This window comes from Myripristis murdjan, chromosome 21, assembly GCF_902150065.1.
Source record: "Myripristis murdjan chromosome 21, fMyrMur1.1, whole genome shotgun sequence".
Taxonomy (NCBI): domain Eukaryota; kingdom Metazoa; phylum Chordata; class Actinopteri; order Holocentriformes; family Holocentridae; genus Myripristis; species Myripristis murdjan.
In genome coordinates this window covers 16,396,998-16,411,912 of record NC_044000.1, presented here as the reverse complement: position 1 = coordinate 16,411,912, position 14,915 = coordinate 16,396,998, and the positions used below count along the sequence as shown (strand labels likewise).

The following is a 14,915-nucleotide window of genomic DNA, read 5'->3' as shown; positions in this document are numbered from 1 at the left end:
AACATAACAGGATGACACCCCCCGACTTAATCCTCATACACACCAACACACACGCTAGGAACATGAAATAGCAGAGTATGAATATTTCAGTTCCAGTCATTCAAGCCGCAGCGCTGGTCCAGGTTCAGTGAAGTGAACGTGTATGAGTGAGTTGAGAGATGGGCGTTTCATTGCTATTGAACTTATGGTGAGTAAGTGTGTTGGCACTTTCCAGCCATTCAGGTGGACCTGTGGAGGGGTGGGTGCATGAGTAGTGTACGCATGACTGCAGCGAGTGAATCCACTTTGGCTTTAAAATCTTCGCCTGTTAACACTGAGGTGCTGTGTTTACACAGTGTTGTAACTAAGAAAACTGCTAAAAATATATATTAAAGTCATATGTCGACTTAGCCACTACAGGTAGAAAATCAAGCCACTTCCTTCTATGTGGATGCACCAGTTGGCTGAGGTTTGTGTGACGTCTTCTGCACTGGCTGGTGCACACACTATTTTCCTCATGCAGGGCTCTTGGGGCTCTGCGCAGTTTAAAGAGTACATGCTGCAATTCCCTTAAGCACTTACAAAAAGCATTAGACACAAAGCGACCCACAAATGCAACAGAGGGTGCTTATAGAAGTGCTCATCATCACCTTTTTTTGAACAGGAGCCTGGAGGCCTAATTAATATAATCTTGTGGTGTGAGTCAGCTTGAGCTTGTGAATTCTGATTAAAGGCCCTTTTTGTTTTGGGCAAAATAATGCAGGAAACGTTCGCTTAAAAATAATATATCCATCATTCATGAAAAAATTAAAATGTGAAATGTCGACTTTAATCAGTGGTATGGAAGGAAAATAAGGCATTGAAGTAGTTTGCTATCCTGGCCAGTCTTTTTTCTGGTTCATTCTTTGATGAATGCTTGATTTCAAAAAGCCGATGTGACAGCAGCAAAAAGAGAAGCAAAGCTACAGCATTTGCTCAGATCAGGAAAACGGACACATATACTGAGATCTTGACAGCACTTAACTTATTTACACATGTAAATTGATCCTCCGAAAAGAAATGGATGCATGCCTGCTTAGTTTAAATGTATTTTAATCGATACCAGTAGTTGACTTGCAATAATAAATGCCTACAAAGCAACACAAGCCCACTGCCAGTAGCCAATAGACTCTTGATTTTTTGAGCTGATATGCAGTGCTGTTCATAATTTTTTATGGTGAGTGACTTTGAGCAAAGTTAAGTGCTCTGTTTGAGGAAAGCTGAGTCAATATTGAGTTAACTTGCAATGGTAAATGCATAAATAGAAATATCAGCCTTTTTTCACAATGCAAGTGGCTATAGAAGCACAGGCAGGGTTGGAAACTACAGCAATGTGACTTTTAATGGTGTTATATATACTACATGCAGAGAAGGCAACCATGACATTGCCTAGAACAACAATGTCCTCTAATTATACAGATACTTGTGAAAAATTAAAGGATTACCTCTGGGAATACTTTTTAGGTGACACCGAGGCACTCTGAAGAAATGCATTTTTGGAACTTTGTAATTATTGATTTCTTCCTGTGTATACCTTTATACACAAAATATGGCACTTTAGCCTTTAATTAGCCAATTATTACTGTGAATAATGAGTTGATGATGATGACTCATTTGCACTGCAATCCTCTACAGCCAAATATTTTCAAAACATGTTATTATATACAGTAATTTTCAAAATCTACTGTGGCTTATCCTGTAAAGAAGACTGATACAATTACTCTGAGCTCAACAAGATGCAAATCAACAATGTGTGATTGGTTCTGAATTAATCAGAAATCAGAAGAATAATAAAGCAGTAACGCCAGGCTACTTACTGTCACTGTTTGGACCGCTTTCCATTACACCATAAGGCGGGGCAAGCAGTCCAGCCATACACTGACGATATTTCTGTAAGAAGGAAGAAGATACATGAGTGTACAAAACATAAATTATAACACAGTCATTCAGCTCGTCAACAAAACAATGACTCCAATATCACTCAACAATCACTCAACAATCGCTCAACAATCATCAACAAAATATCAATTTCACCCAGTGCGTGAAAATGCAACACAACCAGAAATATCATAAACATTCACAATGATTTATTTTAGCTTATACTACTAATCAATCATTGCAAAGTTTACAAGTTTAAGATGGTGGCAGAGTTATAAGGCCATGGGAAGGATTTAAATCACCAGCTGACATTCACAGCTGCCGGTTAAGATAAATACTGAGATTTCAAATATTAGGACCAGAATCAAATCCACACATCCAACGGCTTATTTGGGGAGAGGCTAAAAATCATTGTCTTAAGATTGTCATCTCTACAAAGTCCTATAAAGCTCCTGATATAAATCTGTGTACCAGTCGGTGAACTACAGTGTGCTCCTGGTGACTTTACTTGCCGTGGGTGGTCTTTGTTTACCCTATATGGGGCATTTGACTCCTCATTACACAAGACTAGCTGTACCAAGGAGTAGCTCACTCTAATTTGATAAAAGCGGCTAAGTCATCTGTCATCTTCAAAGATCAAAAGGAATTACCACAGATTACAGCGGGAATCACAGAGCAGTCTTTCTGACACTGAAGCTGAAGGTTGCTATTGAACACAAGCTAAAGACTAACCAATCAACGAGCACAAACATCGTGCGCCTGTGTGAGAGGAAGTAACTCCCCATACCAGCAGATGGCAGTAGTCTGTATTCATCGTTCAACAAGGCAAACCGGAAGACCAAGGAATGAGGACATAAAAACCATAAAAAAGCAGCATTTGCTTACCAATTTCACACTACTTTCGCTCAGCACAGATGGTTTCTTAATAGCTTCTCAGAATCAAGAATAGATCTGATAAGAAGTTGTACTGGCATTGCCAGCCATTGGTCTTTAGGTTGAGGAAGAAGAAAGGAAGAGGCGGAAAATGAGGAGAAATCAAACTAAATGGGTGATATCAAGGCTACTACAGCGACAGGCTCAAGGGGGTTTTCCTGTGTCAAGAACTGGGGTTAAATGAAACCTGTTTCTCTTCTCATGCACTGATTCGCTAAGCTGCACAGCCAATCAGAGTGAGCTCTTACAAACTGGCTCCACTGCCAGTTCAACATGAGTATTCAGCCGAAAAGCCACAGGGGTCCAGCTGGTATGGGACGCACCGCAAAAAGTAGGGCCACAGATGCTCACTGACAGCCAAACAACGGCCGACAACCGACAATCAGCTTGGTGTCTCACAGCCTTACGTGAGAACCTTTAGATGCAACTGACAAAAAATGTGCAATAAGCACGTAATTTATTGGTCAGACAACCATGCGGACTCAACTATACAATTATGTTTTTGCCAGCTGAGTGTGAACAACCCTAATTCAACCCTAATTCAGACTGTTTCTCAACCTTGAGAAACAGTCACAATTAAAAGGAAAAAATCAGTACTGTTATTATTTAATACAGTGAAAATTAGATAAACTTCGATCCTTGCTATTCCATAATTATTTTTCAACTTATTTTTTTACTTGACTTGTCTTTTGTTCTGTGTAGGTGAAGCATTTTGAATGACTCTCCTCAGCGGGCTCGTCTGAAAGGACTCGTTCCCAACACAAGCTGCAGAGACAGCCACAGAGGAAACAGAGCATGACAATAGACTGTAAGTGGTTTGTACCACCACTGTGCCTACAGCATTACAACTGTTACATAATGAACATTAAACTGCACCCATGTAAATGTCACATCTTTGCTCATGACACTGGTGCATAATGAGGTCACATCAGCCTGTATCAATGAACCATACAAGTTACAGTAGGATAGGCCATATGTACTACATGACAAGATCAACAGCAGAACAAGAGGGAACTCAGACAGAACAAACCTCTAACAACACCAAGCAATTCATTCAATATCACTGAAATTTTAAGCTCAGTCAATTTTTTAAATCCCGAAAACATGCCTTTAAGATTAGGAATCAAGTCTATGCACATCTACAGCTCCTTCTGTCCCTGCTAATGGGGTTTATCTGTCCATTTCATGGAATTTCATGGAAATTTATTTATATATGTTTGACATATTCTGCTGACAGACAAACTGAGAGGGAAAACTTCCAACCTAAAGCTCATTGTTTAAAACCCTGGGTTGGTGGGTTGGTGTTTAAGGTGCTGTTCTGCTGAAGAAGGAGAGCACACTACTCCCATTAAAGCTCCACTGTACGTGCAGCTGCTCTCTATCTGCATTATGTCATGGTGAATTTACCAACAGAGAAATGGAATTACAGCCTAAAACAACAAAATGCCACCAGAAATGCAACGTACAATAAGTCGCCAATCCCTGTTTTTAAACAGTGTTGATGTTTTTCTGGGAGGGAATTTTGCCTTAATTTCCTCAGCAGTTACAAAAAACCTCAAGCCCTCCTTCGTCATATAAAATCTACCACCCTTGCACATCACTCCAACACAAACTGATACAAATCAAATAAAATTATTTCACATTTTGCAAAGTAAACCCAGTAAATCAATGGTTCAGCATTCAGTTGTGGGAAAACATTAGAACAAATGGTTAAATGCACGTGAATTGAGGTTGCAGGTCAACAACAAAATGATTGAGGATCACTTAGTGACAAACCAATTCTCTTCATTTTCTGGTCAGAAGAAACCAAATGACTGCCTGAACTCTGGAGTGGCTCTAAATGGCAATGCATTTGCAGCTGTTTTAAATTCAAACCCTTCAATTCTATTTTATTTTATTTTATTTTATTCATTACTTTGTTATGTATTCAGTCTCTGGCTATTTATATAATAATTCACACACCCCTTGTCCCGTCTTCAAGATAGTTTTTTTTTATGTCACACTTATGTCACGATATAGGTATCATGCATTTTTGTTGGTTTTCCTACTGAAAATGAATGCAAATGTAATCACACAAAAAATATTCTTTGTCAATCAGTTCAAGGAAGTGCAACAGAAATTAAGCTTTTGTAGTCACTTCAACATGTCTATCTCGCTTTGTTGGCGATTAAAGGATTTGGGATCGGGAGGAGCACTTAAACTGGACAGCACATGAACAAATGAACTGAGGGGATGAGTCCTTTGCACCAACAAAGCTGTGGTCCCTCAGGGGCTGAATGCAGGGTGGGGATGTTGTTTTAGAGGATGATTAGTACTATTGTCAGGTGGGCTAAAAGCACTCAGTATTTATTTTGTTAGTAATGATGTCCCTCCCTCTTGGGACACAGTGCACTTGTGTCTATAAGATGCTATAGGAGATCAATAGTGATAGATCCCATACTGCCAAAATTTACTTTAGTCTATTTTGCCAGTGGAACAGCAAGATGGACAAGTGATTTATCAAATGACAGGGCATCCCTGTAACACTAATGCTGTGTAAGGTGTAGCATGAGTGGAAAAACACTTTTTACAGCACGCCATTTAGATTCCTCCTCTACTTTCTTGCTGCTCTTGCCACTTCATAGCATTAGGAGTACAATTTCACACTACTAGAACAGTTAAATTTATCAGTCTGATTGCCCATACAATTGCCCCCATCATTTTATATCTCAGAGGATTTAGAGCATCATTTCATTTCACGCATCAACAAGAGAGATTAAAACTGCAGAAATACTGGAGCAATGTAAATATGTGAGAGCAATGTTAAACAGCAGTTATTATATTCCACTTGTATAATCTGTTTGAAGAATTAAACACATGTTTTAATGAAAAACCTACACCTAAATACACAATGTTCATCAGTGCGATAAGTAGTGTGACTGCATGCAGCATCTGAAGCCTATAGACTTTCCATCAGCTCAAATGCTCCTTGTCAAAGTCACAGTATGGCAACCAGATATGAGCAGAAACAACGGTTAAGTCAAACAGCTTATACTCTTTATACAGCGTCTGATTTCACTTTGCGAACCAAATCACGTCAAGCACCATGTAATCTCCCTCAACTGATTCCATTATATTCAGAGATTATGATCAGATGTGTTGCTTCAAGCGGATTTCTTTTGAGCAGGTGAGAGGTTTTAAAATGATGCTCAGAATAAGAATTATGTCCTTTTTGCTGTAGCCATACTCTTCATGGGGAATTTGGAACATGCCTAAATTCATATCCACATGCATACAATAAAAATAAACTTCTACCATATATTAATAGCAGCGACACACTGATTTTTACACATCTTTGAAAGGTACAGGTTTGGATGTTCTACAGAAGACATTATATATGACATGTGAGACTAACAGTGTTCACTTAGTAATTTTACAAGAAATGGAATAATAAGGAGTTTCTCTGGACATCATCATTACCGAAAAAAGTACTATATTTGTGGATGCAGGGTGTACAGAGCTCTCAGAGACATCCAGAGTCCTGTGTGATTCTGCATTTATCACCAGACAACATCTCTTATCCCTCCATAAAAAAGAGGTTTTATAAACGTCTGAAATGACAGATGTGCCATTATGTATTCCTCTGGGGAGGCCTGGCCAAGTAACTGTCTTACTTAATTCACTCTGATATACTGACTGCCCTCCTCTCTTTCTCTCATACATATACACAAACACACACACAGAGAGAAAAGAGCCCTCCAACTCACCGAAAACTGTCCTCCAATAATGATTCATGTGTAATTTTATTGTTTTTCCTGTGCACATTGTCTACAAACTATTGTGCACAACTTGTCTGCATGCATTGAAAAAAAGTGCTGAACATACATACCTCTATCTGATGCACATGGCTGCTAATGCTTTGAAAATCCTATTAACTGTGTCACAACAAAGAATCAAAGAAGATGCAACCAAGTCATGTCAGTGCATTCTCAGATCAGGCTCCTCTTTAGTCGTTCATGCTTGAGCACGTCTTGCGTTCTGAGCATCACTGTGCATGAATGCACACTTGTACATTGAATAATTCACCCCAGATTACATAACACACGTAGTACAAACTCTCTGTTCTCAAGCCACACTCCAATTATTCTGGACCCCCTCCTAACAGGCACAGCGATTTGGGAATACATTGGTGAAGACCCTCCCGGGCATTTTACTCCACCTCAGTATTCTTAGATTTTCCTCCAAACAGAAACAGCTGGAGCACAGATTCCAGATTTTCATTTCTATAATTTGGAATGTAAATTCATAATTGTCATATAGATAAATTAGTAATCTGCAAAATCACGGTTTTGAACATTTCTCTCGCAATTTGTTTTCCCATTACCGTGTACAGTATTTCCCATTAAACAAACAAGCATTGCATTGCTAAGAAGTTTGGTGAAGTAAAGATTACCTAAGGATGCTACCAACTCTCCATGTATGCACTGTTAATGCCTGGAAAGTCCTCCACACCCTCTTAATCCAGATTAACAAACTTTCCAAGCAGGTGAGTCCAATTCTGTGACAAACCAGTCACGGGTCATATCCAGCACAGTCCAGCAGCTCCGTTGCCTCAGCCTCCATGCTGCTCTGTCAGAGGAGTGTGAGCAGACTGCGTTAGCCTGAGAGCCCAGCTTGCCAGAGCTCAGTAGAGTGCCAGACGGCAGCTGACTTCCTTTGAGCAGCGGTTGCTAGGTGATTACTCTACGCCAATCACCAAGCACCCAGGAGTGCACGTTCTCTCTCTATCAGCAGTACTGGCTACACTACACACACAGAGCAAACTGAGCTAACATCAAGCATGGTCAATCTGTCAACATGCCAGAAGGGGTGTGTGATCACTGATCAGTTAGACTGGATGTTGAGAGCAATAATCATAAATATCAAAATAAATTGTAAAAACTACTGTGCAATTTCCAATAACTTACAAATTTTATTTTCAAAAACAACATAATAAAAGTCTTGGCTGGGTGGCTGGTTTTCTTGAGAGCAAGTCACCACTGACACATTTCCTTGGGTTATGAGGACACACAGGCAGCATTCATTTAGAGTCATGAATCCCTTATCCGCTCCTTATTTAATCCCAACCCTAACATGTAGAGACAGTACGTCCAGTATCCCTGTCGCCATCACCGAGCTCCTTCCTCTCCAAGGACAGAGGGCAGATGGTGTCTTATCTTTGACCTTGTTACTGATCAAAGCTACACCAGACAGCTGCATTAAAACTCATTGTACTTTTAATGACCAACAAACCATCAATGTGCTCTCCAGAGCTTTGACAGTGTGCTTTAACAGATATCTGAGAGCTGGGCTTTAAAGTAATAACTCGCGGCATTTTCATGAAAATGACTCTGTTTTGAAGACTGACATCATATTACTGTGATTCAACATCCAGTTCATTAAAGCTTTAACTTTCACTCATTTTAATAAATGGGCACATATACACTTCCGTCTCTTGCATATACACTATATTGATTAAAAAGAAACAATGTAAGCTTCATCAGTCACATAATAAATATAATCTAATAGCAAGCAAAGACAGGCATGCCCAGCAGATCATATTTGACCCTTTTCACCCTCTGTTCGCTGAATAGACCCTCCTTGTAGAAAATATATAACAATCTGAATGACGACAAGAAGAGGAATTGCCTTCCATGTGACATTCAGCTACTTAACAAACTCTCATGTATTTGTATTACTTATTTATGTGTTCATTCATCTTTTATTCTGTGTTCCTTGCTAATGTCTTGTCCCTGCCTATGTCATGTCCCTTTACATGCACAATTGGTAGATGTGTTAATGTTGTGGCCGCATGCCTTTGTAAATGATTTATGCGTTTTTATGAGGGGTAATAAAAGTCTTCATTCATTCATTTGTTCATTCACCCATCATTCCGTCAATCAATTCACCAAGACACCAAGTATCACTAACATTCGCTGTTCTAAATACCTGGTATCCTGTAGGTCTTTGTTGGGAAAAATCCTATACTGTGCAGGAAGTGATGCATGTTACACCTCATACACTGACAAATGGCATAACATAAATAAATATGGCAGCATAACAAGCATAACTGATGTGCGACATTTGAGAAAGCTACATGTGGAAATATAGATTCTGACTTTGTTGTTAAGAAAACAAAAATACTCAGAGACATAGAGGATGAGCAGGGAGGGGATTGGGAAGAAGAAGAAACAAGGACAAGGGTGGCGCAGGTGCAGATGCATGTCACTGAATCATCATGTCAAAGTCGACTTTCTGACACTTTTGACTCCCTGCCCTCTGAACAGACAGGTCTGACGCAGATTTGTGGATCTCACCGTAAGAGATCAGTTGCTATAGTGCAGGGGAAATCATGTGACAGTGTTGCAATACCACTGGTTTTCTGATTTTGATGGGTGATCCGTCACATAGAAATGGGCTTTACACATGACCACATGGCGGTAACACACACCAGTTATGGACATGACCGAAAGACAAAACAGATTCTGTGCGAGGCAATAGTGGCACTGTGGTAAAGGTCATCAACTGCAGAGAGAAGAGAAAAAGCCCTGTTTTTCTACTAGTGATGTCTTTATCAAATAATGGGTGAAAGAGCTTTTATTTTCATTTCATCTTTTGTTGTTTGAATTTAGGTGCCATCATTTAACTTAAACATGCAGAGAATTTAAATGCCTCACTTATGGACGGTGCATCTGCATAGCCTTTTAAAACATAATGCGCTTCAGCAACAACAGTGTATGCCTGTTGAACTGAAAGATCTACCGTTTATGCACAAAGGCAAAACAGTTGAAACACACGCACACACAGGTCAAAAACAGTTACGTGGCACCAAGAAAGCTATTAGAAATCCAGTTGGCATCAGTTGAATGATTTCACTTCAGTATGGTCCTATCTACTGCAAGCATTATTCCGTACGAGATAATGCATGACTGTGAAGTTACAGATGATGTAACGGATCACTTTCATCCCATATCTTTTCATCCCATTGAACTAATGTCACTAAATCCCTCTGACTGAACGAGACACTGAAACAAATCCCATACAAACAGTTCCTAAAACCCAATCACTTGAGGTACATACAGAGCTAAACGTAAGATAATAATAATAATCTGCAATGTGGTGGTGCTTTTTCATAAGTCCTGTTTTGTTTTTCAGGTTGGAATGAACATCCAAAGCTTTTGATGATGTAATATCTCTGTGAGCGGAGATAAGGAAATAAACAGAAATGTTCTGATACAATCTGCTTGCTTGTGTTGGGAGGGACTCTGGCTTGGGTTGTGGCTTGCTCCTTGGATGTTGACCCCTCAGAGGCTCCATGTGGCCTCACCCACACATACACACACATACTCACACATGTGCACACATAGGCACACAAACATGCACACACCCCACCCCCCGCCCACTCCTCAGACCCCAGAGGGCACACTGTGTCTCTGCCACTTCCTGTTCATCATCGTTTTGTACTGGCTGCCCACCAGGCTGCCTCCATGGGCTGATGATACAGTGACAAACCATTCCCCTGCCCACTCTCAGCTCAACAGCCAGCAGATATGCCTTGAGCACAAACATCAACCACATGCAACCATGATCATCCATAATGCTGTGCAATTCAAAGCATGCATTGTGCATATCTCTATAGAACCCATGCACCTGTGGTGTGTAATGCATGGCATCCAGTCTGACAGAACAAACCATTCAGAGAGCGAGAGCAAATCTTTTCAGACCACAACTACGTGCCGTGTAAGAGAGCTGCCTTGTGAGACTAAAAACACAAATCACAACTGTGTTGTTTCAATCACAGCGGCTGTCGGAAGCAGGAAGCAAAGTGAAGAGACAAACTGATGATCAGGCCATCTAAGCTTCGGCCAGTGTGCCTGTGTGTGCTGAGCATGGCTCATGTCTGCTCTGCTAAACAAACAAGCGCTATGCCTGCCTTTCCCAAAAGCAGAAGCAAGCATTCGTCATGTGCCGAGCTGCTTAAAAGCCATGCTAATGGTGGCTGCAGTGGTCAGTGGCATGAGAAAAAAGGAATATTAAAATTGCATGCATCAGCTGCAAACATGGATGCGTGCTATTTTAGTGACTTTGCCATGCAGAGTAATGTGCAGCCGCTTTATGTCACATAGCACATTCACATGCAAGAAATGTTTGAACAAATGAGGAATGGGTAAAACAAAACAAAACAAAAAATCTTAACAAGTCATTTAGTCTCATATTCTGTCCTAAGATCTTTTTTTTGTTCTTACAACAAGTGAAAAACCACCAGTTTCATTTGTTTCAGGAATTCCTCTGGGAGTATAAATATGATAAAACAAGACAGGTTAGCCTACAAGTATCAAGAAAATGACACTTTATAAAAAAAAAAAAAAAAAAAAAAAAGTCCTGGAAACAATTTGATTAGCATTTGAAACAAGAGAGATTATCTCACCCCCGCTTGCAGATTTTTTTCACTTGTTTGAAGAAAAACAAGATTTTAACACTGAATTTGCGAGAAAAAGATGTAGTGCAGTGAATGCCTTTTGAAAACATGCATTAACTCTTTAAATGGCATTTAAAAAAGCATATTCAAACAGACACTCACATATACACAGGCTCAAATTCGCTGAATACATTCCTTAGTGATTATAGGTGAAAGAGCAAAGAAAGGAGGGGGGATGTGTATGCTGAATAATTAACATGACAGCAATGAATAAAAAATAATACCGGGTATTATTGGTTCATTCAAGCGGCACTGTGTTCATTCTGGCAGTGTTTTGTAGGAGCGCCTGGCTCCTGGTGTTCTGCAGGGAGACAGATCTGTGTGGGAGGAGGAGGAGGTGTGTATGTCTGTTCCAGGGCCTTCTTCAACCCTGAAGCGCGGTACGAGGCTCCTTTCTCTCAGCATACTCTGTTTCTCAACCACACTTCTATGCCATCTCCCTCCCATGTCAGTTGGCATCAATCAATGCTAGGATCTCTTCCTCAATAAACAGTTGGTCCTATTTATCAGGGATATAAGTGACATGAAAACTGAACTTAGCTTAAAGTATTTAGTGCACCATAGAATACATTTCAGCTTAAATACAGCCTGCTGAAATAAGTGAACTTCATTCACCCTAGCTATCAGTAACACATTCAGGGCAGCTGGAGGCAGTTTGCTGCCACTGGGAGTACACTAGTTTGCATTGCATCACGGTGTAGTGTGATGTATTGTATTGTATTGCAATACCAAGTACATCAGAACCGGCACAAAAAGTCTCAAGCTTGATGTCACCAGTAACAGTGTGCTACAATAGCAATTTTCCTGCATTGCGGCAACACTGACAGGAATAAATGGGCACCATTGACAGGCAGAATAATTCTGTAAAAATTCTGTAGGTTCAACATATTCAGTTCCAATGTGAAATGTCAAGAGCCAGGTCTAATGCTAATCTGTCAACAGGCTGATTCTGACCTGATATCCCCTTCGTCACAGCTTGTGCAACTTGTGTGACACAGCTAATTCAGCATATCTAACAGCAGAGGCATGACAGATTCATGTTAATGGTGTAAATGTTGGTCATGCCCGTTGGCAGGGAATGTTGTGTGCGATAAACCCCACTGGCAGCAAATATAATGAAGACTTTGTTGGAGAATATGTACATCAACTTGAGTTGCATGGGGGATGAAGGAGAGAGAAAGCCCAAGGAGACACATTAACTTAAGAGATGCAGACACATACTTTGGCATCACACACATTTGGAACAGGGGAACTTCAACAGAGTGCAATGTGGCTAAATGAGTGTTACGTGTAAACCTGAAAGATGACACAGTATCAAAAATGAGTGACTCCAGTACTGTCATGATCAACAATTTTAAACTGTATTTAAACATTTCGTTTGCAGCCAAAAAACTAGATTAATATAAAAAAATAAAAAAAAAACTCCTGCATTAGTAAAAAAAAAAAAAAAAAAGTGAAAAAATTAAAAGTGTCAGTGATAGGAAAACATTTTGGTTCCTTCACAGCTAGACTGCAGAAATACAAAAGAAAACATGATAGATGTTTTGCAAAGAAACTTGCCTGATAATAACTGCAAAACATTGTGTACTATAACTATGTCCCAATTTAATTCACAGCCAGTTCACAGTGCATCATTACCAGCTCTCCTCTTTGATCTCTTATTCAAAAACTGCCAAGGTTGGAAAGATCTAAAGACAAGATGGAAAAAACTGGCAGTCAGAAACAGAAGCCATAAACATCAGCTGAGACCAACCTTTACTGGAGAGGTCACCCCCTGGATGGAGGTAAAACGTGTAGTATTTCCACGTGGTCCTGAGTGCACATCCAGACAGGGTAAAGTATCCAGTCACACTGTGGGCCAGTGTGGTGACACAGACACACAAGCCATAGCTTTAACAGCCCCAATGCCCTCCGGTCTCAGAGGAAATGGGCTCTCTGACTCAGGAAACCAACCCAGAGCAGTGGCTCCAGCAGAGGGAGAGCTCAGAGAGGCAAGGGGGCCACTAAACAGCAGGATACCTACCAGCCAACATGCTGCCTTCCTGCCTGAGGAGGTGGACAGCTGAGTGGTGTGACATCTCTCCTGCTGCTGACCTCCACCCACTCTATCTTTACCCTTCCTCACTTTGCTTTGGCCATAAACAACACTGCTTCTCTTTATTGTCTTCTCACATGCAAGTTATGCTCTGAAGACGTTTCTTTGAAATATATTACAAAGTCACATTTGTGCAGATCCAACAAGATATGCTAGCATCCAGTGCTACTATCATGTGATGATATGTGGATGATGGGATGATGTCTGTAAGTGTTAATGGCTGAGTATACTAAACAAGAACATAGAGGCAAGACATCAGTAAACACACACAGCAGGACTGGCTGTTTCTGTGTGGCCATGTACCTCCATCTAGTGGCCAAAGGATATATAGAAAAACATCCCTAGCGTGCCGTTGCATCCAATACTACAGTAAGTGCTGCTTACCCAGAAACTTGCAGTCTCTCAAGTGGGCCCCTCACATGACACCTGCAGGGGGCTCAGTAATTAATTCCCTCAGTCTGCACAAGTTCTCAGCACTAATCCAACCTGATCAAGATTGCATTTACACTATGCAGCACCTAAACGTTGGCCTGCACTCAGCCCAGTTTGCCACAGTTTTCACATTCAACATATTTTTCTCTAAGAGTACGCTAAAGAGTTGGCTGATCCTCTGGCTGTAACTAGGCCCCTCAGTAGATCAGACAATGTATTTGTATCAACAGTGAGAAGCTAAAGGGACAGATATCCCTGCTGGTTTGAGACAACCCACTAGCTGTTCAGGATCTGCATTGTATCTGCTTAACTATGTAAAAACAGAGACAGTTTTTACCAGGAACTGCCAGGGGTTTTCAAACATTTTCATGTTTTGGACCCCCAAGTCAACTTTTATTAAGCTGTGGACTCAAATTTGAAGTGATTTTGCCCCAGAAACCTCAATACTAAAATACATTTTGGTTGGTGTACTAAACTGTTTAGATGCAATACTGGGACAGTATTGTAGAGAGATGAAAACTGAATGTTTAAATCAAAACATGTATTGTTGTATTATAACAGTTTCGGGTGAATTACATTTTGAGAAATTAGACTATTCCTTATTTTGCTGTGGATCCTTTGGATGAAAAAGAACCCCTGTGGGTCCCTGGATCCCATTTTGAAAACCACTGGACTATCATGTAAAATTACTGTTTGAAACAAAGAATGTAATTATACACAATCTTGTTTTTTATATCAGAAATTTGAAAGCTTTATTTTATTGACTCAAGTGAAATAACTACCAGTTAAAGGGCAACACAGCAAAACAGACCAAACAATGAACACATTACCTGTTCATATTTCCTACTACAGGCAGTACAGAGTTAATCTCTGAGATGGGTCTCAACCTGTTACGTAGCTGGAGGGTTCCTGTGGGCTGGTAAAAGTAGAGGCAGAGTAGATGGAGGCACTCACCTCCCACAGTGACCTGAACTCCCTCTGTTCGATGCGGAGGAGCTCACTAAATTCCCGTGTGACAATGGTTGCATGCCGGGGGGTGTTATCCAGGATCGACTCCCCAAA

The 14,915-nt window shown here is 40.4% G+C and overlaps 1 protein-coding gene across 4 annotated transcripts in view; it reads right to left on the bottom strand.

The window, feature by feature from the left end:
- Nucleotides 1–14,915, bottom strand: part of rapgef4a (Rap guanine nucleotide exchange factor 4a) — a 35,798-nt gene extending 20,883 nt beyond the window's left edge. Inside the window, exons 1-2 of one of the 4 annotated variants that reach the window (XM_030081426.1) lie at nt 14,808–14,915; nt 1,836–1,908 (exon numbers count right to left, since the gene is read on the bottom strand). In XM_030081426.1, coding sequence (XP_029937286.1) covers nt 1,836–1,893 — 58 coding nt within the window. In that variant the 5' untranslated portion in view covers nt 1,894–1,908; nt 14,808–14,915. Of the gene's footprint in view, nt 1–1,835; nt 1,909–6,697; nt 6,801–7,261; nt 7,581–13,079; nt 13,177–14,807 lie in introns of those variants that run through there. The other 3 variants (XM_030081423.1, XM_030081424.1, XM_030081425.1) reach the window with 3 other exon arrangements.